General features: G+C 40.1%; 1 protein-coding gene across 3 annotated transcripts in view; it reads right to left on the bottom strand.

The window, feature by feature from the left end:
• Window positions 1-1,118: 1,118 nt before the first annotated feature.
• The window catches only part of TUBE1 (tubulin epsilon 1), a 32,218-nt gene continuing 6,776 nt past the window's right edge, over window positions 1,119-26,560 (bottom strand). For all 3 annotated transcript variants that reach the window (XM_072141763.1, XM_072141762.1, XM_072141764.1), the window contains 10 exons: window positions 26,353-26,405; window positions 23,749-23,806; window positions 17,491-17,606; window positions 16,026-16,147; window positions 15,386-15,573; window positions 7,767-7,936; window positions 5,496-5,636; window positions 4,842-4,982; window positions 4,233-4,407; window positions 1,119-2,108 (listed from right to left, as the gene is read on the bottom strand). In XM_072141763.1, coding sequence (XP_071997864.1) covers window positions 1,950-2,108; window positions 4,233-4,407; window positions 4,842-4,982; window positions 5,496-5,636; window positions 7,767-7,936; window positions 15,386-15,573; window positions 16,026-16,147; window positions 17,491-17,606; window positions 23,749-23,806; window positions 26,353-26,405 — 1,323 coding nt within the window. In that variant the 3' untranslated portion in view covers window positions 1,119-1,949. The remainder of the gene's footprint in view (window positions 2,109-4,232; window positions 4,408-4,841; window positions 4,983-5,495; window positions 5,637-7,766; window positions 7,937-15,385; window positions 15,574-16,025; window positions 16,148-17,490; window positions 17,607-23,748; window positions 23,807-26,352; window positions 26,406-26,560) is intronic.

Here is a 26,560-nt window from a genome sequence, read left to right as displayed (position 1 = left end):
AGCCACGGCTCAGGGAAGAGCAGCAAGAAGAGGGGAACCGGTTGGTGTGGGAGCACCCTGCCTGCAGGTAAGTATTAGGTTTTTAACATTTTTCATGGACAAGGGGCCGAATACTGCTATTAGGGGGGTAAGGGGCTGCTATATTTATCTATAGGGCCTTTTTACACTGTATATACAGTATACAGGCAGTCCCTGGGTTATGTACAAGATTCTGTAGGTTTGTTCTTAAGTTGAATTTGTATGCAAGTTGGAACTGTATATTTTACAATTGTAGTCCCAGGCAAATTTTTTTTCGTCTCTGTGACAATTGGATTTAAAAATGTTGGATTGTCAGAAGAACCAAAATTAACCATAAAGCTTCATTACAGACACATTTGATAACTGTTAAAGCGGTTTATTGTAGCCCAAGGCAAATTGACATTATATTACCAACATCCAGAGGTCTGTTTGTAACTAGGGGTCATATGTAAGTAGGTGACCGCCTCTATATAATGAAGGGATGTTTTATATGTGGGGGAGCGTCTGGTCAGTTGTGTTGTGAGGGGTATATATTATTTAGGAGCACTGTGTTGTTATCCAGGTGACTTTGTACTGTAAGTGACTGTGGTAATTTTAGGGACGCCGGGTGGAGATGTGCTGATTGAGCTGAAGATATCTGGTCACAAATTCAGCATATTGATACGTCATGGATGGAAGGACCCGGAATAAAGTCCTACTGATGGAAGAGATTGTCATCTATAAGGTTCTAGATGCCACTAACAGCATTTACTGGGTGTGGGCACTGTAATAGGATTAGGCTACAGAGGTGGGGGGGGGGGGCAGCATTTTAATATTCGCTTCAGGCAACAAATATGCTAGAATCGGCCCTGGTGGTGAGGCATGGTACACTGCGAATGTGCCGGGTGGACACCACAAGATGTAGAGCAGGCCCTTTTCTTGCCTGGATTTGTGGCGCCACTAGGAATTTGGAACATGGTCCCTCGTTTGCTGCGCACAAACAGTACATGGTCGTGTTCATGAAGCCCAATTACAAGGGCGGTTTGGGATTCAGCTATGATTACATCCATTGCCACAAACAGCTTTAGCCAAGTTCCGGCACCACAAAAGTAAACCAAGAGTTTAACTACCAAAAGATTTATTTTTAAATACAGTACAAAAACAAACTGTTAAATATTCTACATAATAAATAGGATTTAAAAATATTAAATTGGCCATATATAAACCCTGTCAGAGTCATAAATAAAATGCCTGTTCTTTGAATAAAAAATTACCAAAGGAAAAAGAAAAGAACATTATTTATGGTATATTTCCACAAAAATGAAAAACAGCATGAAACCAGAGCTTCCCCCCACCCAAACAAAAAATTGTGAGTTTTATGTTCTGGTTTATACAGACTTGCTAAATATTTCTCTATCTGTAATCCAGGACGGAGATACATGCTGGAAATCTGAAGCACATGGTGGGAAAACTGATCTTTTAAAAGCATAGGTCAATTTTAACAAAGATTACTACAAGTTTTTTTTCTGCAGCCTGTTCTCAAAAACTCTGCTGCTATTCTACAAAGATGCATTCAAGATCTGTAGGAACACACTGATGCATCCGGCTCCCAGCATCTTCACTGATCAACTGCTTGAAGGGGCTGTGGCACGTTGTCAGTGCACAACGTTAATAGAAATGAGCGGCAACGTCATGCCATGCATAACTGAGTTGCATTGTACAACAAAATAAAGAGGGTGCATTTATTGAACAACAGCTGACCACCGGGTGCTGGCATTCAGGATGGAGTAATCTCTACATTAATGATCTATACTAAGGATAGATCATTGCTATTAAAGTCCCAGAAAACCCCTTTAATGCAGAATGTATATTTGTGTCTTAAATCCAATCACCTGCCGTAAGTCGTATTTATATTACAATACTTAGAAAGGAAATGCAGTATATAAATAACTTTAAACAGCTATGTTAATTCTAGGAGGGTCAGGCAGAGCTATCCCTTTAGCTGCATCAAGTTGGTTGTATTCGTCAATTAGTGAAGACAAAGACGAATAGGCATCTGTAAAAGAGCTTTGTTCCATGCCATCCACTTGGAGGTAGTGGTGTAGATGAGCCTGCAATGATAGAAATAAAAATACATGAATCACATGGGTCAAGAAATAGCATTACTATAAAACTGCATATAAAATATACAGCTATACCAAATTATAGAGAAAATACATACGAAAAGGAGGGTGGTGTATACCCCCTCCTAAACCCCACTTGGTAGTTATAACAAAGAGTACAAGTAAAGTGGAGGACCAATATAAAACTTAGCTTTTAATGCAAAATATCCTTAAAAATGTTAAATACAAAAATAGATGTGTCAGTTACCAGTGTTCGTGAGGATGATGCCGTATAATGGGTGTAGGCACCGATGATGCACTCACAATTTTCTGGGTGTATGTGTTTGTGCAGAGGTTATCCCATTGCGGGATGCCGAATGTCATGCAGAAAAGATACCGTCTGTGATAATGTATCGATGCTTAAAGAAGATGTGTGGTGCGGAAACTCCGAGAGAATGAGACAATGGTAAGAAGGGGTGGGGCATATTTATGCCTCATGTGTTCCACTGACATCTTGGGCACCACGCCGGACGCTAAGCGCAGCATCTGGCGTTTCTAAGTCCAGGCACCTATGGTCCTTGCCAACCATTCTTTGGAACGGACCCTCTTGATCCGGCCACTGCCCTAATTTATCTCAAGATTATTTAACACCATTTTGCTGTCTTCAGCCGAGACATCTATATAGGCTTTTGAAGCAGGTTATTCTGGTCTCCTTTTGCCCCTGATGAGCCCAATTGAAGAGGCGAAACATGACATGTAGGGTTCTCAAGACCAGATGTGACCCTGCAGCTACACATTGTTTACCTGCCTATTGCCATTAATACCCACCATTTTCACAATAGAGGACACGTCTATCTTTCCCCTCTAGATAGGTCGGGTACTTGTTGCATCACAAGAGACTCTTATCTGGACACCTCCTTCCCCCCCTCCTCCCCTGTATTAGGGTCAGAGGGCCGTTGGTAGGGATAGGCTCCAGACGGGGCGGCAGCCATCTAGGGCTGCGGCTCCGTGGCGAGGTTCGAAGGGTCGGACAGGGACCACTCATCTTTAATACTAGGGTCTTATAGGGTACCCCGCACTCTACACCCTGGAGTGCCCCACCCCTTCTTACCATTGTCTCATTCTCTCAGAGTTTCCGCACCACACATCTTCTTTAAGCATCGATACATTATCACAGACGGTATCTTTTCTGCATGACATTCGGCATCCCGCAATGGGATAACCTCTGCAGAAACACATACACCCAGAAAATTGTGAGTGCCACTCTGCATCATCGGTGCCTACACCCATTATACGGCATCATCCTCACGAACACTGGTAACTGACACATCTATTTTTGTATTTAACATTTTTAAGGATATTTTGCATTAAAAGCTAAGTTTTATATTGGTCCTCCACTTTCCTTGTACTCTTTGTTATACCAAATTATAAGCTAAAAGTCTCTCGATGCCTAATTTTAGATGCTGGATAATTCATTTTTACAACATAACTTAACATATCATCTATTCTGAAGGCTTAAAGATAACTTTTTTAAATAAATGTACTATTATTGCCACACTATAGTCAAGACTACAGTTTTCTGAAAATATGTAAATTGCCTTCCCTGGTTTTCTTAAAGAGGACCTTTCACCACCCCAAATATTTTAAAGTGAACATACAATCATGTAGGCACTTGCATCCCAATTCAGGGACACTATGAATTTTCCTCCTACCCCCCCCTCCGTTCCTGAGATATGAGCCCCGGCATCTGACCATTTACTCTGCAGCATGGATGTGATTATGCTAATATCTTCTGACACCATGCAATCAACGGCAGAAGGTGTCAGAGAAGAGATTCCTTTCTTGCTGTGTACGAGCATAGCTGCGCCTGCTGCGCACTCCTGGCATCATGTCTCTGCACTGCCGAGATCTTGCGAGATCCTTGTGTTGCACGCACCTGGCAGCATGAAGCGGGCGCAGCTATGCCCGCACACAGCAAGAAAGGAATCTATTCTCTGACACCTTCCGCCACCGATTAGATGGTGTCAGAGGATATTAGCATAATCACCCCCCATCTCCCCGTGCTAAAGACAGCATGTTCCAGAATAGCCCAAAATATGTAACTGGAATGACTGCCTGCATTGATATACATACCTTCTTACGATAAAGTCTTGTAAACCTGTCCCTGAGATCTATGAAAGTGGGCTTTACACACGTGTTGTTTGCTAGTGCCAGGAGGGAGTGGGTATGACCAACAGGTGGAACAGAACACAAACTTGTTTTCCACCCTTCCTGGTTCCAGGAGACAAACTGCAGTGAAGGTTTCAACCTAAAAGAAAAAACATTTACCTTTCATATTTATGGATTTTAAGTTCTGATATACACCTCGAAAATCCGAGTAAAAATTCAAGGTGCAAGATCTCAAAGCAAAAGGAATGGCATTTAATGAGATATTCCCTTTCATGGGTTTAATGTATGCATTAACATGAAACTTGAGAGTTTACATGGAAAAAAAATAGCAAAACATGAAAAATGGTTAGGTTTTCATTTACAACAGTTCTCAGATCAGCTGCAGTCATGTTTGCATCTGGCCTTTTGGTTGCAGATTATGCAGAATCCAAAGCAAGAATCTACAATGTAATGTCCTTCATGGATAGTGAAACTAAATTTTTCTGAAACTGCATAGGAGTGTTGGAAAAAAAGGCAAAAAAAGAATAATGCTTCCAAAATCAAATAAGAGTCAAAAGAAAATTCCATACTGACCGCTCAATGTTTCTTCGGAGGTCTGATATGTGGACGTTTCCTCTCACCATTAAAGCACACGCCAGGTACAGACTGTGCTTAGGGTCAGCACGAATGAGCTGATGGTCTTTGTTAAAAGCATCTGAAAACATCTGATCCAATCTATATATTGGAGATAAAAGTAAAACTGAATTTTAGATTCCCTTGCTACATGGTCGGGATCACTACAACAAGATAGTGACATGATCATGTTGGCAGAAAAAAGCAGTGTGAGGATTTTACAGACCTGTCTCCTAAGGCTTTATTGCTTTGATTTAACAATTACACTGGGACACAAACTTCAATCAGTCTGTGATGGAGGCAATTCTATTGTGCAATGTATATAGCATTTTTATTGGATAGCTCAATATATTGTACTACATCATGTTTACAGGCTAAATGCACATGACAAATGTAATGTGAACATAGCCTAATCCCCTTAATAACATTTGGTGCCCATTTATACAGTACACATGCAGCAAATAAATGCTGTCTTTCTCTCATCTCTATACAGAGAAAGACTCTCTCCAGAGGACCAGGCACTTCCCAAATAGAGAATTCCTAATGCTATGAGAGCAGTCCATTAAGAAAGTACATACAGTATCAAAAGTATCATGAGCTGGCAATAGATCTTACCTCCTTGTTGGTACATTAACATCAGCCAGTGTATAGAGAGGTGTCAAGCTTGACGTTAGGTAATGGAGATGTGGAAATGGGACCAAGTTCATGCTGATTTCATTCAGATCCATATTAAGTGCTCCTTCAAACCTTGCAGAGCTAAGTGACAAAAAAAACAACAAAACCAAACAGTTTGCTTTCATCATGCAGGAATACACAGTATGGTAAAACTACTTGAGAAAGAGTTCCAGCACCAATAAACTTCAATATTTGCATTAATAGTATAATACCTACCCAAAAAAGCTGAGAGATTGTTGCTATAACTCCATGTAACACTATAAATCCGACAGAGCGAGGCAAAACATGTGTCGGGTGGTGTCCACCTATGTTCTGTATATGTATTTTGTATGTATCCCTTTGTCTTTTGTTATTCCTCTGGGTAAACAAATACTGTGACTTGTTCTGAGGACTATACCTTTCATACCTCTATGAGTGATATATTTATCATCTATATTTAGTAATTTGACCACTGGTAGACTTTTTCTGTGTATGTTGTCTTTTTAATGGATTTGTTTAAATTGATGAAATAAAAGTTTTCATTATTGTTGACTTTCAGTCACAGTAGTTTAATGATTTTTCTGAGGAGCATAATACATATAATACAGAACACATATTCCACACTGTAGGAGTATGTAATGGAAGACGCTGCTGCCCTCCATTGTGGAAAAAAAAATATAAATTTGGTATTGCTGTATGGGTGTTGGGGTTTTTTATGTTCTTTAGGGTCCATAATAAACATACCAAACTTTTATTAGAAAAATTACATCAGACTTGTTTTTTTTTTGCAAGTATACTGTACAGAGAAGGTTAATAAAAATTAATCTTTAGGACTTACAAAACCCTAAATTGTGCTGTGGAAAATTACTTTTTGTCCCAAAATAAAAAAAGACCCTACACAACTATAGTGACAGGAAAATAATAAATTATAGCTTGAAGAATGCATTAATGGAAAAAAATGAGTAATAGCCTAGTCCTCAAATGGATATTACCACGAAGACAAGATTCATAAATATATTCAGAATGACAAAACAACACATTCTCTAATTCACAGTTATAAACAAAAATCCATCATTTCACAGATATAACTCCAACCTGTGTCTTACAGTCGTGGTATAAACATTTTTGGTTGTCCCTGGACCTGACCCTTCTGACTTTAGGGTTAGGAGGACATATTGTTCTCCTGTCTGATGTTGCACTGAGCTGCTCTCTGCCTCCACCCTTGCATTCCAGGACGAGCTCACACAGGGACTTCCTGCCGGAAGCGAGGTAAGTAAAGCTACAAGCAGATAAGGTCTTTATCCAGGGGAGAGAGAGGAAGGCATAAAGCAGAGCTATTAGTATGTTATGGTGTTATGGCTGTTATAGCACAGCTGAGAATTTCATGTGTAATATGCATTTCATCATCTCTTTTGTCTGATCTCTCTTTTTATGTGTCAGATACTAGTGAAAACAGAAAACAGTTGTGAAGATAAGGGGTTAACAGAAGGGCTGGAATAAGAAGTCACGTTAAAGGACACCTGTCATCAGGTCTGTGTCACTATTTCTGTCACCACTACCCGTTGGAGCAGCTGACAAGGATCCCATCACAGCCTTAATCTAGTCAATTCATACATTAATCATTATAAAATCATCTTTTCTTTATTATGTAAATGAGGCTGGTCACATGGTCAGAGGCAGTGATGTCACCTCTGTTACCCCTCCCCTCTCCTCCCCCTGCTCATGTTTGTGTGTAATGTATAGTAAAGCATTGCTAGGGTGTGTGCTGCATCTGCTGACATGCTGCATCCTCCTAATACACAGACATCAGCTACACAAGTACCTGACATGTTCTGCTATATCATGGCTGCATCCTGGAGCTATTATATCTCTCCTATACACACAGGCTGCAGGGAGCGTGGCCAGCAGCAAGCACATGGAGCAGCCATCACACCATTATACAGGCTGTCAGTCAAGCACTGGGGTGTGTGGCTGTGCCTCCCACTCATGTATAAGCTGGACAGCTTGAATATGCTAATGAATCATTGGACATTTCACAGGTCATTTGCATACAGCTTTAGGACCTCATTGCTTAGATTTACAGGCATGAAGAGGGACGATGAAGGGGTAGGGGCAATGCTCTCTAATGGCAGTTTATGAAAATATATTTAGTTTAGGGGGTTATTTTGCCTGATGGGTTCTCTTTAAGGATGAAGATGAAAATATAGGGTTTTTCTTGAATTTGTGTGTTACCTGGTAAGATTGAGAAGCAAGTTGGCCACTATGTTGTTCATGGCATCAAACGGCTTTTCACCTTCTTTCATTCCACCTTTATTAGACGTAACAAGACTATTTGGCTTCACTGCTCCAAGCTTACCAGAATTTGCCATATGATGAATTTTATTCACAATGTCGACTAATGACTAAAGAAAAAAAGATTGTTCAACCATTCATTTGAAATTACAAAAAATTGAAAAAAGAACAACCAACATATTACAATAAGTTTTTCAGAATATGTGGTCTCTATTTGCATCTCAATTGAAAAGAAAGCAAAGCTTATATTGTATTCATAGATAAGATTGTTTACTTATTCTGCACATTATTTACAAAGCTCATCTCAGCCCAATCTGTGCTCTGTGATCTTCCAGTGATCAAAGATTATTCTTTTCTTTAAAGAGGACTTTCACCACTTCACACATGTGGAGATGCATACGTCATTCTGTAGGGAGGAGCTGGGGTTGGAGGCGTGTGTTATGCTAATCTTCTCTCACGTTGTCCAATCAGTGGCAGGCAATGTGTTATCTCTCTATGTTCATCTAGATGCTGTGTTTATAATGTACATTGTGTTAACATTGCGTTTACAAAAAAAAATAGTGATGCAACCGGGATGCAAACATGATTGAAACATTAGCACAGTGTAAACACAAACACATTATAAATACACATGCAATGTAAATGCCATGTAAATACAATGCAAATTTGATACAAGTTCAATATAAACAAATGTAAATGCCATGTGAATGTAAATCCAAAAACAGTGTAAACACAATGTAAATGTAAAGACAAACATGTAAATGCAAATGCGATGCAAGTGCTACATGAACGAAAATGCAATGTAAATACCCCGTAAACGCGAATGCAATGTGAACATGAAGCAAACGCCACATAAATGCAAATACAACATAAACGCAACACCAATTGCCATAGAAAAAGCACATGATACAAATGCTACGTAAATTTAACCCCTAGGCGCACCAGGACGTTATAGTACGTCCCCGGGGCTAGATGCTTAGCGCACGGGGACGTTCTATAACATCCTGCTTCTGGCACCGGCTCACGAACGGAGCCGGTACCAGAAGCAGCGGCTGTCAGCTGTCTAGTACAGCTGACAGCCTGCGCTAACACCCGCGATCGGAGCCGGCTCCGATCGCGGGTGTTAACCCCTTACACGCCGCGGTCAAACATGACCGCAGCGTGTAAGGGTGTTTGCGCTGTGGATCGGATCCCCCGTGCCGCTTACCGGGGGATCCGATCCACTTCTGGGCAGCTCCGAGGACTGGCATGTGCCCCGGAGCTGCCCGGTCTCCATGGCAGCCAGACCCCTTCCGGGTCTGGCTGTAAACTGTCTGAGCATGCGCAAGCTTGCTCAGACAGTTTACACTGCTCTACAATAAAATAGTATTGTAGAGCAGTGTATTGAACTTAAACCAGTGATCAGAGCATCACTGGTTTAAGTTCAAGTATGTATAAGTAAAAATATGCAAAAACACTTAACACTACACATTATAATAAATAAAAAATAAATACATAAAATATAAGCCCTTAAAATGTCACTTTCCCATAAAAAAACTTAATAAAGTATAAAAAACATAAAAACACAAAAAAAACCCGCATATTTGGTATTGCCGCGTCCGTAACAATCTGCATAATAAAACAGAATTGTTACTGGACCCGCACGGTAAACGCCGGAGGAAAAAAACGCAAAAAACATTCCGAAAAAAGATAATTTTTAATTAATACCCTATAAAAAATGCTCTAAAAAGTGATTTAAAAAATGTTATGCACTCCAAAATAAGCCCACTAAAAAGAACAACTGTTCTCGCAAAAAATAAGCCCCTAACAAGATTTGTCAGCCAAAAAATAAAAAGTTATGCATATAAAAAGATGGTGATGCTAAAATGAATAAGATTTTCTCCAAATTAGTTTTTATTCAGTACAATTGAATAAAATACACAAAACCCCCACATATTTGGTATCCCTGCGTTCGTAACAATCTGTATAATAAAACAGAATCGTTATTAGATCCGCAAAGTGAACCCCGTAAAAAACAACCTAAAAAAACTCTCTCTGATAAAGATGATTTTTTATTAATGCCCTTTAAAAATGCTCTAAAAAAGTAATTTTAAAAAGTTACGCAATCTAAAATAAGACCACTAAAAAGAGCTATCATTCTTGCAAAAAATAAGCCCTTAAACAGATTTGTGAGGTGAAAAATAAAAAAGTTATGCATATGAAAGACGGTGATGCTAAAATTAACAACAATTTTGCCAAATTACTTTTTATTCAGTAAAAATGGGAAAAAATAAAAAAATATATATAAATGAAGTATTTTCATAAACGTGGCGACCCATAGAATAAAAATAATATACTATTTTCATGGTATGGTTAACGGCCAAAAAAAAAAAAACACATAAAAATTTTCCTAAAAATTGATGATTTTCATTTCCTCCACCAACAAAGAGTTAATTAAATCTCACCAATTAGCTATAGATGCCCCAAAATTATGTATTAGAAAAGTGCATCTCATGTGGCAAAAGAAATAAGCCCCTATAGGTCCTCAATAAAAAAAAGAAAAAAAATATAGCCTGTACAATGTGACATAGCAAATCTGATCTGGATGGCGCCTCCTTCCCTTCTATGCCCGGCCGTGCGCCCATACAGCAGGTTACCACCACATATGGGGTATCGGTGTACTCGGGAGAGATTGCGTATCAAACTTTGTGGAGCCTTTTTTCATTTTATCCATTACAAATGTTTAATTTTCCACCCAAAATGAGTGTATTGTGAAAAAATATTACAATTTGCAGACTGCACCTCCATTTTGTTTTAACCCCTATAAAACACGTAAAGGGTTAACAAACTTCTTAAAAGTGGTTTTTCATACGTTGAGGGGTGTAGTTTCCACAATGGGGTAATTTACGAGTCTCGCTATTATTTAGGCCTCTCAGTGTCAATTAGAAACTGAGCAGGTCCATCTAAATACAGGTTTTGGCGATTTTACAAAAAATGTGAAAAATGGCACCCAAATTCTGAGCCTCATAACATTCTAGTAAAATATGTGGAATCTGAAAAAACCATGCCAACATAAAGCAGACATTTGGGAAATGTAAGTTATGAATTTATTTGGGTGCTATGACTTTCTGAATCAAAAGTAGAGAATTTAGAACGTTGAAAATAAAGAATTTTTCTAAATTTTTGCCAAATTTTGTTTTTTTTCATAACTAAACGCAAAAGATTTCATCCAAATTTTTTAAACTAATTTGAAGTACAATGTGTCACGAGAAAACAATCTCAAAATCCCCTGGATACCTCACAGCGTTCCCACGCTATAACCACTTATAGTGACACAGGCCAGATTTGAAAAACGGGGCCACGTCCTTTAGGCCAAAAGATGCTGTGTCCCGTAGGGGTTAAGTGTTAATATGATGCAAAAGAGCCAAACAAAAATGCAGCATACACGTAAGTGTTAACAAAACATAACCAGCAATGCCATTTAAACTTTACATTAATGAGGCGTAAGGATAAATGCGTCATAAACGCAAACGCTATATAAGTGTAAACAAGCTGCAAATGCTACATAAGCGCAACGTGACAAAAACGCTGCAAAACGCCAAGTAAGCGCCATGTCATTGCAAATATTACATACCCGCAAATGTAAACGTGTTAGTGCAAACACCATGTAAAACATCATGTTTGTGTTAATGTAATATAGATACTTTTACATTAATTTTGATGTTTACATCGCTTTTGTGGCAATATTGCGTTTTAGTTTACATCGCGGTCACAACACTTTTACATCACATTCTCAAATTTTCATTTACATTGTGTTTGTGGTACTATCGCATTTGCTATCACAAATCATTTGCTATGTACACACACAACGTGAACACAATTTGTAACATTGTGAGTATGTAAACGCAATGTCAACAGAATATTAGAGGAATGTGTGTGAACACAACCTCCAGATGAGCATAGGGAAAGCACAGCTCACTACTGTTCATAATAGCTTCTCTGAAATTGCCTGCCACTGACTGGACAGTATGAGAGAAGATTACCATAACACACGCCTCCAGCTCCTCCTCTCTGGCCAAACGTAGATTATAATGGTCAAATACCAGAACTGATTTCTCTGCAACCGTGGGGGGCCAGAAATAAAATACAAAGTGTCCCCGAATCTGTGCAGCAGCCTCTACAGAATTGTATGTGCATCTCCACATGTGTGAGGTGGTGAAAGATCCTCTTTAATTCAAACCTCCCACTGATGGCTGGTTCAAGCTGCAGCATTATGTATTAATTAAATTATTTTATTATGATTGCTCCTAAAGAATGGCCAGACTATTTGAAAAGTCTTATACCTCCTTTGGTACCCCTTCCTCCTCATAGATTGTAAGCTCTCGCGAGCAGAGCCCTCACTCCTAATGTTCCATATGACTCTGTTTTTATTCTTATGTAATGTGTTATTTTGTTAGTATATATACCCCATGTTCTGTAAGGGGCTGTAAAATACAGTATAGTGGTGCTATACGAATAAAGATTTATTATTATTTACCGTATATACTTGAGTATAAGCCGATCCAAGTATAAAGCCAAGACCCTTATTTTACCAACAAAACTAGGAGAACCTTTTGAATTGAGTGTAGGCCAAAAATGGGAAATGCAATGGTCACAGCCTCCCAGTATATAGTCAGACAGCCCCCCTTAGTATATAGCCAGCCAGCCCCCAGTAGTATAATGATAATAATCTTTATTTATAAAGCACCATCAAATTCTGTAGCGCTTTACAAATCATAGGGGACATATACAAATATAATATTACATTACAAAGTACAAACAGTTATATGGGATAATAGGAGTGAGGGCCCTTCTCGCAAGAGCTTATAGTCTATGAGGATGAAGGGGGGGGGGGAGATGGGAGATAGGATGTACTAGTAAAGAGAGAGTTGACATTTCATGCTGTTAGCTAGTGTGATAGGCTAGCCAGCCCCCATTAGTATATAGCCCGCCAGCCCCCAGTAGTATATAGCCAGCCCCCAGTAGTATACAGCAAGCCAGCCCCCAGTAGTATATAGCTAGCCCCATGTAGTATAAAGCCAGCCCGCAGTTTGCCAAGCACATAAGAAAAGCAAACTTACATACTCACCTTCAGCTCTTCGATGCTCCGGTCCACGCGGCTCCTCTTCTTTCTTCTCTTTGCTTTGATCGTCCACGCGACGAGAAGCCGCAGGGGATCGGGAGCCAATCCGAGCATCAGGGCGCAGGAGGGTGAGTATGCACATTTTTTTTTTAAATTGTATTGTATTTTATTGTTTAAGCAAAGGTGAGGTTTTTCAGCAAATTGTTTGTGCTGAAAAACTCAGCTTATACAGGTATATACGGTACCAAATGGCTTTTAGTAAAACTTCTGTACGATTCCTCTTTGCTGAACATTGCCCGAGCAGATATTAACCCCTTAAGGACGTAGCCATTTTGTAGCTTAAGGCTAAACCACATTTTTTGTTTTCTGAATCGCGTCGGTTTATATGTTTATGACTTTTGAACACTGTTAGGCCCCTTCTACACTTTCGTTTTTCACGCGTGTGTTCTGCTCGTGCTTTTGACGCGCAGAACTTGCATTGCACTCTGACCCATTGTAATCAATGGCCTTTTTCAGACTTGCATTTTGTTTCACGTACACACAAAATGCACCATACAAGTCTATGAAGACGCATCAAAAACGCATTGCCAATTGTCCATTTCACGTGCGTTATCTGTCCGTGAAAAACACATTGAAATTGCATTGAAAACGTGCATGAAAAACTGAGACAGAGAACAAATTCTGACTGAAAACGGATTGAACTCTGATGCAAAATGTCAGTTTTTTACTGATCCCACCCTGATCAGACTCTGACGTGATCGGCAAGTGTGGAAGGGGCCTTACTTATCATAATGATTCTGAGATTGTTTTTTCCTCACAACTTTTACTTTACTTTAGTGGTAAAGGTTGGCTGATATTTTTTGTAAATAAACGCATAATTTAAGAAAAAAATTATGAATTTTTTGAAAAATTCACCATTTTCGAGATTCAAAATCATTGCGTTTTCAGGCAGATAGATCTACCACCTAAATAAGTTGTTGAATAACGTTTCCCATATGTCTACTTTACATTTACATAATTTTGGAAATGTCTGGATAATTTATTTTGATGTCATGCGGCTTACAAATCGAATATCGTTTTTCTGGATTTTCAGAATGGACTATTTTGGGGATAAATACAGTTTTGAATGAATCTGCATCCCTCAAACTATCATAAACAGCTTTTAGGAAGATTATCTTCATAGTATTTACATCAAAATAGAGGTGAATTTTAGAATGGTAAAATTTTGTCGGTTATACGTTCATTTAGCCCTAAAATTTACACATTTCCAAAAGATAAAGATAGAAAACTCATCTTACAATTTGTTATGCAATTTCTCCTGAGTACAGAGACCCCCCACATGTTACATGTTTTATGGGAGCTCAGCGAGACGCAGAAGGGAAGGAGCACCCTGCAGCTGCCAGGATTTTAGTTTCCTCATTGGCACCCTTTGTAGGCTATAAAATTTTAGCCGTTTCGTTATTGGGGCAGGAGTAGAAAAGCATCAATTCTGTACTAGATTTTTTAATACAATACAATTACGGGAATACCATACATGATTATTTTTCCTTATGTTTTACTAAATTTGCCAAACAAAACCCTAATGTGAGGAAAAATCTATCATTTGTTCATCCCCCTCTTCCAAGTGGCAGGCATAACATTTTGAATTTTTTGGCTACAGAGCTGGTTGATGATCTGATTGCTTGTTCATGATAATACTTTGCAATACTGATGTAGGTCGCTGCTCACCCCCTCCTCCTCTCCCCGGCACCGATGTGTGCCGCCATGCTACGGTATGGCGGGCACAAGTCAGTGTGAATGTAGCCTTAGTACCATGTAGAGGGACAATGTACATATAGCGACAATGCTTTCTCATGGCAGTTTATGAAAATATATTTAGTTTTGGGCGGTTGATTTTCCTGACAAGTTCTTGTTAAGTCCAGGAGGTGGGGGAGCGGAATCATACAGTCAATCTCCCCCACCTCCTCACTGCCGCAAATCTTCAGATCCCCACCCCTCAGGTTGATATCACTCCCTCCTCAGCACGTCTATGGCCACATAGCTAGTAAGTATGGGGTATGCAGTAGGCGATGCTCCGATGAGCTACTGACGTCAAGCTGAGGGGTGGGGAGGGAATGTAGGATTCAGTTCCCCCACCTCTTTGTCTGCAATGGCAACTTAGGAATAAAAGTAGTTATTTAGTTGTTATAACTCAAACCCATTACTTATGGACAAGTATGAACAAGGTAATGTTTGCTATATATGGGGCCTGTCAATGGAGACAGGTTCCCTTCTAGGAATAAAGTAAAGTCTTTGCACAATTTTCAACCTTTAAATTTGCCAAGGAAAAAAACTGGAACTAACATTTGTTGTTATGGGAAAACCCAACATTCCAAATATTATATTTAATCAAATAAATAATGTTAATACAATCCACAGAACATACCAGACCAGTCTGATAGATCAGAAATCATCTTACTTGATTTTCTATGGGTAACACACAGTCAGCATGTTCTGTAAGTTCCCTCATTGCCAAGACACTGTTGTATGGAGAGGTTATAACGTCGTCCTCGGCAGATGGATAGACCGATGTGACAAATCTATATACCTCAGGAAATTCATCTTCCAGTACATTCAATACAAATGTACCTAGGCCTGAGCCTGTACCTGAGTGAATTTAACAAAAAATGATTTACAATGAAACTTATGATCTATTATTCAAAGAGGGCCTGTCGCCACTCCGGAAATGTCTACTTTAGCAAACACTTGTATTCTCTATGAAAGACAAGATTCTTAAATATACTGAGGATATCATTCTGTGTTAGATACTAGTAGAATGTTCAAAAGCTGAACGGAAATGTAGAGCTATTCAAAAAAGTCCTTTTTTATCCAGCAAGTCTGGCAGATTGTGTTAAAATAATAAAGAGCTTATACTCACCTCCTCCGCCACTCCCTGCAGCCATTGGATTGTAGTGTGCCCAATAAAATAAGTGACAGTTTAATTATAACTTCTAACTAAACAGTGACAAAGACACTCCACTATGATGATGTCTCTACTTTTGCAACAATGGAGATCTATAGCGCAAATGACTATCCAAAATGTGAAACAAAGTCCTTACCTCCTCCCATAGAATGAATCACAAAGAAACACTGCAGACAATCACACTGTTCCGCTGCCCTCCTTAGTTTCTCCACAATTTGCTCTCGATATTGGCAACCATAAAGTTTGTGGCCAACTGCCCTGGAAAATGCACAAACATTTATACACAAAATTAATTTAGTACAATGGAGTAATAGTGAAATAACTGTAATCTTACTGAAATCTGTGTGGTTCATGTGGGAGCAATATCAATACATATGTGATGTGAAAAATATTGTCAAGGTTACCGAAATTGGGACTGTTAACCCATTAACTTCCATGTTAATGCAGGGGAAGTGCTTCTTGCAGATTGTAACAGCCTGTGAATCTGCAGCACAGAGGGGCTCTGGGAACCACCCCAGTAGCCTTTAAGGTTTATTAGCATAATTCATTGTTTGTTTTAGAAGGAAGGAGACCATAGATTACCACAGTAGTGCCTGGATCTATGAGCAAGTGCCCCTGGTTTATCATGGTAGATTTCCTTCAACACATGCAGCACTGTGGTCCTTCAATGGACCCTACACTGCCGTGTTACATCATTGGCTTTACTGATCCCAGGTGCCGGTGCTAGGCTGTAATAACACAGCCCCCAATGTCCTGTAAACATTTTTCTGTCCCGGCGCCATAGAAAAGCAGTGCGTTGGAAGAATTACTCTTAATAACGGTGGTCATTAGAAAGTTCTAAAGAGTGTTCTCTTTAGGTATTTAGAACATATCTACAGGATGCTGGTGCCCAAGGTGAAATTCATTCTTAGGTCATGATGCAAATAAAAAGTTGTTTCTACATTGTTTTTGTACCTATTTATTTTATGTTGTTTTCATATACACATCTTATGCTTTTATAATGCTGCTGGTTTGACATACTCGAGTATAAGCCAAGGTACCTCATTTTACCACAAAAACTGGAAAAACCTATTGACTCAAGTATAAGCTGAGGGTGGGAAATGCATTGGCCATAGCTATCCCAATATATAGCTAGCCAGCCCTTGCTCACCAGTATATAGCTAGCAGCCCTAAAGCTGCACTAAATAGCCATCTGCTTGCCTGCCCCTAGTATATAGTCTGCCAGCTCCCTGCATGCAGATCCTCTTCTTGATTCCTGTGCACCCGGCAGCAATGTTTCCATGCGCGCTGGTGGCCATGTGGGTTTTTTTCAGTAGAAAAATTGTGCTGAAAAACTCGGCTTATACTTGAGAATATATGGTAGTTTACTTCTATTCTGCTGTAAGGCAAAGCGTTAGGCTTTGTTCACATCATGTTTTGTTCTTTTCAGATGGATATATTTTATCAGGTATATATTTAGTGAATGCATCTAATGTGTACACTTGCAGCTTACCTGAAGTTTACAAATCATTTGAGCTCCAACAAAAGCATTAACTTGTAGTAAATCATGTGAATTTGCTCTCTGAAGAGCCATAAAACAGCAATGTATACTCATACAGTACCAGTTATTTCCTGATCCGGATACATCAGTGATGAACTGTGTACTATCAAACAAGTCTCGTAGTGGTCCTTGCAATATTTCATTAACCACACCTTCTTCCATGTCTATTAAAACAGCCTAAAGAAAAACAAAAGTTGGTTTGAAAATTAAAGTAAACGGTCATAAGGATTTAGGACCAGATCCTATCTGTTATGCAGGACAGTGACAGGATCACAATGATGTTCTTTATCATAGTTTATATGGTTTAAAAAAGACACATGTCCATCATGTTCAACCAAGGAAGGGAAGGGATTGGATGAGGAAGGGATTTAGGGGAAACATTTCTATATAACATAACTATCAATGTTATTTAGGTGTAAAAAGGCATCTAGACCCTTCTTGAAGCTCTCTGCTGTCCCTGCTGTGACCAGCGCCTGAGGCAGGCTATTTCACAGATTGACAGTTCTCACAGTAAAAAAGCCCTGTTGCCTCTGGTGATTAAACCAGATGGAGACAATGCCCCTGTTAGGGTTGGGTAACACTGAAGACAGGGGATAGTGTGCCCTGAGCTCATCCCAACCTCTGTCCCTTCTTATAGCCCCCCCCCCCATGTTAAACCGTGGGGTGACTACTTGAAGACTCGGAATACACAAGTTTGGCGCGGGAAGGTAGCAACACGAACAGACTAACAAACATAAAACATAAAAGAGTAGTAAACTAGCCGGAGTCGCAACGAGAGGGTACGTCAAGAGCAAAATCAGTAAGCACAAGGGTCAACGTCAAAAACTAGCCGAGATCACAACAATACAGAACAAGAGCAGGTCAAACCTATAGCAGAGAGCAAGCGATGAAGGGATTTCAAACACTGGCACGGGTTAAGACTAGCGAAGGTGCAATTAGGCAGCCAGAACCCCACCTCCAGAACCTGATTGGAGCTGGACAACTTCTGGGAATTAACCCCTCATGATGCAGAACAACAAAGCACAATCGCAGACACCATGCGGAGGTACAACTCCCAGCAGTCCAGAACACAACCCCTAAACAGCGTGAAGTCTTAGCAGCCGCTGCCCGAAGAGTGCACCAGGGACCACTGGTAGCGGATGAGTGGTGGAGTCTGCGCTGAGACGGGCAGGAGTTTGGAGAACGCTTCTAGCACCAACAGAAGCATCGGAGGAAGGACCAGAAGTCCCAGTGTTTTCACCTGCGAACCTGACAGCCCCCTCGTCTTTTGATTTAATCGGAAACAATTTAACACCATATTTTTTGTATGGACCATTCATATATTTATATAAATTAATCATGTCCCCCGTAGTCGTCTCTTTTCCAGACTAAATAAATCTAGTTGTTTTAATCTTTCCTCATAACTAAGACCCTCCATACCCATTATCATTTTTGTGGCTCTACGTTGAACCCTCTCCAACTCCAGGGCATCTTTTTTATGGACCAGTTCCCACAACTGGACAGCATAATACAGGTGAGGCCAAACCAATGCCTTGTACAGTGGTAATATTACATCCCTACCACGAGAGTCCATACCACTTTTGATACATGACATACTACTGGCTTTAGAGGCAGCTTTAATTTATGATCTACTAGTACAGACAGGTCCCTCTCAACAAGGGACATTCCGATATTTACTCCCCCAAGGACATATTTTGCTTTTGGATCATTAGCCCCCAGGTGCATAACCTTACATTTATCCACATTGAACCTCATTTGCCAAGTGGATGACCAAACACTCAGTTTGTCCAGTCACCCTGCAGCCTATCAACATCCTCAATAGATTGTATTACACTACTAAGCTTAATAGACACAGTGCTATTAATGTATACCTCTATATCATTAATAAAAATATGAAATAGTTGTGGGCCAAATGCAGAACCCTGGGGTACACCACTCATAACTGGTGACCATTCCAAGTAGGAATCATTGACCACAACTCTCTGGATACGATCCTTCAGCCAGTTTTCAATCAAATTGCAAATGATTTCTGCCAAACCACTAGACCTTATTTTACCCATCAGGCGTCTATGAGGGACAGTGTCAAATGCCTTTGCAAAGTCCAAGAACACAATATCCACAGCAGATCCTCCAACCAGGCATCTGCTCACCTCTTCATAGAAGCAGATAAGTTTAGTTTGACAACTTCTATTCTTAGTAAACCCATGCTGGCTATCACCTCTTATACTATTCAATGTCACATACGCCAGTATATAGTCTTTTACTAACCATTCTAGTATTTTCCCCACAATGGAAATTAGCTCTCTTAAAATTCAAAGTTTTCAATTTTCCCACCTGTTTTTGCTTTTTACAGTTAAGAGGAAAATAATTATATTATGATCGCTGTTCCCAAGGGGTTCCCGGATACTGACATTTTGGACAATCTCCGCATTGTTAGAAATCACAAGGTCCAACAGTGCATCACCTCTTGTGGGATCTTCTACAAGATGCCCCAAAAAATTATACTGCAGAAAGTTGATAAAATGTCTCCCCTTCACAGATGAAGAAGAGCCCTGACCCCAATTTATATTTGGAAAGTTAAAGTCTCCTATTATAACTACTGTCCTCTCCTGTGCAGCCCGCTCAATTTGTTTATATTGGTGGCCCTCTATTTCCTCAGACATGTTAGGGGAGGGGGGTCTATAAATTACACCAAAAATAATTTTCTCAAAGGTCTTCTGGCTTTGAATTTCAACCCACAAAGTTTCAGCCTCTCACACCTCTCACATTTTTAGCACTCCCACAGAGCATAGTACATACACTGCCAAAGTGTTTTTGTATTAAAAATATCTTTCTTACTGTAAAACCTATGTTATATTGTACCTTTCATTAGCATCTGCTGTGTGACTAGGCAGTTGCCTTTTGGGAGGGGCTGGAAAGGAGCAGTTTCCCCCCCCACCCTTGGGGGAATTGATTCTCCATGTGACCTTTTCAAATATATGAAAACACCCATCACTTGGCTTAGCGACGCCCCCTGCTCCTCTACAGCCAATCCTGAGTGTGGGGAGTTATTCATATATTTGAAAAGGTCACATGTTTCCCAAGGGTGTGTGTGGGGGGGGGGGACTGCTCCTTTCCAGCTCCTCCCAATTGGCAACTGCCTAGTCACACAGCAGATGCTAATGAAAGGTACAATAGAACATATCTTTTTTCTGTAAAACCTATTTTTTATACAAAAACACTTTGGCAATGTATGTACTATGCTCTGTGGGGACTGGGGGAGTGCTAAAAATGTGTCTCCTGGTGACAGGTTCCCTTTAAGTTTCTTCTGACATACAGACACACACCACCTCGCCTCCTATTATATACAGACACACACCACCTCGCCTCCTATTATATACAGACACACACCACCTCGCCTCCTATTATATACAGACACACACCACCTCGCCTCCTATTATATACAGACACACACCACCTCGCCTCCTATTATATACAGACACACACCACCTCGCCTCCTATTATATACAGACACACACCACCTCGCCTCCTATTATATACAGACACACACCACCTCGCCTCCTATTATATACAGACACACACCACCTCGCCTCCTATTATATACAGACACACACCACCTCGCCTCCTATTATATACAGACACACACCACCTCGCCTCCTATTATATACAGACACACACCACCTCGCCTCCTATTATATACAGACACACACCACCTCGCCTCCTATTATATACAGACACACACCACCTCGCCTCCTATTATATACAGACACACACCACCTCGCCTCCTATTATATACAGACACACACCACCTCGCCTCCTATTATATACAGACATACACCACCTCGCCTCCTATTATATACAGACATACACCACCTAGCCTCCTATTATATACAGACATACACCACCTCGCCTCCCAATATATACAGACATACACCACCTCGCCTTCTATTATATACAGACATACACCACCTCGCCTCCTATTATATACAGACATACACCACCTCGCCTCCTATTATATACAGACATACACCACCTCGCCTCCTATTATATACAGACATACACCACCTCGCCTCCTATTATATACAGACATACACCACCTCGCCTCCTATTATATACAGACATACACCACCTCGCCTTCTATTATATACAGACATACACCACCTCGCCTCCTATTATATACAGACATACACCACCTCGCCTCCTATTATATACAGACATACACCACCTCGCCTCCTATTATATACAGACATACACCACCTCGCCTCCTATTATATACAGACATACACCACCTCGCCTCCTATTATATACAGACATACACCACCTCGCCTCCTATTATATACAGACATACACCACCTCGCCTCCTATTATATACAGACATACACCACCTCGCCTCCCAATATATACAGACATACACCACCTCGCCTCCCAATATATACAGACATACACCACCTCGCCTTCTATTATATACAGACATACACCACCTCGCCTCCTATTATATACAGACATACACCACCTCGCCTCCTATTATATACAGACATACACCACCTCGCCTCCTATTATATACAGACATACACCACCTCGCCTCCTATTATATACAGACATACACCACCTCGCCTCCTATTATATACAGACATACACCACCTCGCCTTCTATTATATACAGACATACACCACCTCGCCTCCTATTATATACAGACATACACCACCTCGCCTCCTATTATATACAGACATACACCACCTCGCCTTCTATTATATACAGACATACACCACCTCGCCTTCTATTATATACAGACATACACCACCTCGTCTCCTATTATATACAGACATACACCACCTCGCCTCCTATTATTTACAGACATACACCACCTCCTCTCCTATTATATACGGTCTTTCCAAAAGAGTGTAAAACCTTGTTGCTACACCAACAACATCTAACTGTTCCTGTAATACCAGAGCCTCAAGCTCACCCGTTTTGCCTGTGATACTTCTGGCATTCGTGAACATACACTTTAATTTTCCACAGTTATTTATTTGATTTATAGTAATTTTACTGGCACATATATCCTCACCATTGTTTTGTAACTTGTGGATCTCCTTATCCACTACCTTAGTACCCCATACACCGCCCACCTCACCACCCACCAACATAACCTGTCCCCTCTCTGTCCTGTCTACCCCTTTAGTGTCTTCCTTTTCCTCCTCCCCCAATCCTAGTTTAACTGGTTAAGGATCAGGCCCTTTCTTGTTTTTTCATTTTAATTTTTTACTCCCCACCTTCAAAAATCAATAATTTTATTTTTACATGTAACGGCTGTGTGGTGGCTTGTTTTCTGCGTAATAAATTGCACTTCATAGTGATGGTATTGAATGCCATGTACTGGGAAGCAGGAAAAAATTCCAAATGCATTGAAAATGGTGAAAAAACGCATTTGCGCCGTGTTCTTGTGGTCTTGGATTTTACGGCTTTCACTGTGCGCCCCAAATGACACGTCTACTTTATTCTTTGGGTCGATATGATTACGGGGATACCAAATCTGTATAGGTTTTATAATGTTTTTATACATTTACAAAAATTAAAACTTCCTGTATAATTTTTTATTTTGCCATCTTCTGCCGGTAATAACTTTTTCATACCTCGGTGTATGGAGTCATGGGTGGTGTAATTTTTTATGACTTTTGATGATGTTTTCAATGATATCTTGTTTAAAACTGTACAACCTTTTGATCACTTTTTATAGATTTAAATGTTTTTTAAAATGGCAAAAAAAAGTACCATTTGGGACTTGGGGTTAAAAGTAGTGAAAAAACGTTATTATATTTTGATAGAACTGGCATTTGTTTATTATTTTTACTGTTTATTTATATTTATATCAGTTCTAGGGAAAGGGAGGTGATTTGAATTTTTATTTTTTTTTATTATAATTTTTTTATTTTATTTTTCTTTTTACTATTTTTCAGAATCCCTAGGGTACTCTAACCCTAGGTTGTCTAATCGATCCTTTCATATACTGCCATACTACATTTACCTCCTCATTCATTACAATGTGCTCATAGCACATTGTAATGAAAGGGTTAAGACTAGACAGCCTCAGGTCTTCGGAAAACCCGAGGCTGTCATGGCCAAGGAATGCCGCTCCCCGTCACAGGGAGCGGCGATCCTCGGCAAGAGTGGCCAACCGCTCTAGCGAAGTAGTCAATTTTGTCATGCCTGAATCTGAATGTATTTAAAGAGCTATAAAGCATCTACATTAATCACATACAGTGCGCTTGCAAAATATGTAGGAATAAGGGACAGGATATAATCAGTAGTATTGTCTTACACGTGCTTTAAGAGAGCAAATCTTTCTTCTCTGAACATCTGTTCCTCCAGTGTCAGCTCTGAAAGACAAAAGCAACTCTTCCACTTCACAAATAATTTTCCATACATAATTTAAGTCTTTGTATTGACATTTATAGTTACGGCATCTTGTAACACATTGCACATTGCCAGGATCTCAATGACACAATTTGAAATGTAAGGAAGATTAAAATGTGTTTATTAGATCAGAGTAGTTTAAAGGAAATCTACCATTTGCTTTTATGCATTGTGAACCAAACATACCTTGAGAATGCTGAAGCTACGTATCTTGTTTAATCCCTGAAATGAGTGGTTTTGCTGAAAAAACAGTTATAAAATTATAACAAAGTGGCTCTTGAGCTCTCCATATCCTAATCATGCACTGCGTCAGCCTTCTCCTGCCCAGGATAAGCATAAGTAGAGAATACTCATCACTGTGTTGTCACTGACAGGGAGAAGTAATCAATCTCTGCACTCCAGCTCCTGTGTATGAGCCATCCAGCTCCTGCCTGGACAGTGCAGTCAGCTCTGTGTATGTGGAAGTATTGAGTTTATGAACAGCATCCAGCTTTCCCAAGTTGATTGACATTGCAGCATAATGATCTGCAAAATATTGGGAAAGCTGGATGATGTACCTACTCTTGGGAAGGCTTATGGGGGGGGCAGCATGAGGCAGCCTTATACATGCTGGAGGAGTGCATAATTAGGGTAAGAGCCTCATTATCATAATTTTATAATCGTTTTTTCAGCAAAACCACTTCAGGGGTTAAACAATATATGTTTCTGCATCAGTGTCGCTACAGCATTCTCAAGGTATGTTAGGTTCACAATGCATAAAACCAAAAGCTATTTCTTTTAAAGAAGACCTGTAACCAGAATTTTACCCCCCAAACCAACAATGCCTGCTGATACAGGGTAACAAGTACTCCACATATCACCTAAAATTAGCTGCCAGTGAGGAACTGTACCTTAATTACAGCTGTTTTACTGATATGCAAATTAGCCACTTGTTTTCTCCCGGGCTGTCAGTGAACCACGCCTCCTTATTTTGACCGACAGCTCTGTGTCTCTAAGTCTCGGGTACTGCCATGCCTCCTTGTTCCTGATTGATAGGTATCACTGATGGGACATGCTGCTGTATGGAACTAGTACTTATTCAACTACAGCCATATAAGGCTCTGTTTCCTTATAAGTTACATAAGAATGCCTTGTGTTACATTCATGTCATGACCAGTGTGATGTCATCTAAGGTCCTTTTCTCCCTAAAATTTGTCATATCTACCCAATGTATATATCTGTTTACATGAAATCCCATGAGTAGAAGTCCATGGAGGCATTCTGTGATTTCATGTGTTACATGTATGGGATATATGGCAAATTTTAAGGGGGAAAGGACCTTAGATGACATAAAGTGCTGAATAATGAGGGGGTATAAGGAAAGGGGAAGAGTAGATAGGAGGGGATGGACGTGCACGACACGCCTCCTCTGATGCCATATAACATAACTACATAAAGTTGATTTTATGGGAATGTGAGGGAAACAAACTTTAGCTAAAAGAAGGGTGCCATTTAGTTAATATGGCTCAATGGGAACCCGCCCCAGCTGTATTTGTGAAAATGTGGTGACAGGTTTCCTTTAACTAGGGTAGGCAATATATTACAATATTAGTTGAAGGTGTATACTACAATACTTTGGTAGCACTCCCTCATTCAGGTCAGAAGTACTCTAGCCCCAGCACACTGTACAGCAAGAAACATGCCTACAAAAATATGTGGAAAATTGGGAGACAGTGACTGCCCACCTCCATGTAACTAATAACGGAGTTATTTCTGTGAATACCTCTTAAAGGAAACCTACCACTTACAAGTGGTAGGTTTAGACACATATACATGGCACCAGCTCAGGGTGAGCTGGTGCCAGAGCATATTTTTGTTAGGGGAACAAAGCCCCTATCGCCGTTTTATAAGTTATATTAACTTATAACTCGGCGCACCGCACTTGGGCACGGCGCACCATGCGCGTGCCCGTGCGTGCGCCGGATTCTAAAGTGCTGGAGAGCCGGTGACGTCACCGAGCTCTCCGGCACATGCGCGCCTGCGCAACTTAGCACGGCGTGTTTCCCCGTGCTAAGTTGTGCAGGCGCGCGTGTGCTGGGGAGATCGGTGACGTCACCGCCTCTCCAGCACGTTAGAATCCGGCGCACGCACGGGCACGCGCATGGTGCGCCGTGCCCAAGTGCAGTGTGCCGAGTTATAAGTTAATATAACTTATAAAACGGCGATAGGGGCTTTGTTCCCCTAACAAAAATAAGCTCAGGGTGAGCTGGTGCCATGTATATGTGTCTAAACCTACCACTTGTAAGTGGTAGGTTTCCTTTAAGGCTGAATTTGAGGCTGAAACTTTTGAGGCTGAATTTGATCGTGCACAATCGTAATTATAGGGTCACAATGGTTCATGTACAGAAACTATAGCTATGTAAGCTATAGTGTGCCATCTAGGATGGGGGAGAGCCCTTTTAAATCCATCCATATAATGGGGTGACAGCTCACACTCAGGACACAATATTTAAATATTCAGTATAAATACCTTGTATCGACATTTCTAAAAAAGCTGCATAGGGCTTCATCATAAATTCCTTTCTAGAAGAAAATAAAAAGTTTTGAGTTTATATGTAAACACATAAAATAACTGTATTTTCCTTACAATTCTATATAAACGGAATTTCTGAAATTATTATGAAAATTAGTCTATAATTCCTGCTCTATGTCTATATCTCGGTGTGCATCCTTATTGA

The sequence above is a fragment of the Engystomops pustulosus genome, chromosome 3 (assembly GCF_040894005.1).
Source record: "Engystomops pustulosus chromosome 3, aEngPut4.maternal, whole genome shotgun sequence".
NCBI classification, from domain to species: domain Eukaryota; kingdom Metazoa; phylum Chordata; class Amphibia; order Anura; family Leptodactylidae; genus Engystomops; species Engystomops pustulosus.
The sequence above is the reverse complement of the archived record's forward strand: the minus strand, read 5'-3'. Positions and strand labels throughout refer to the sequence as shown.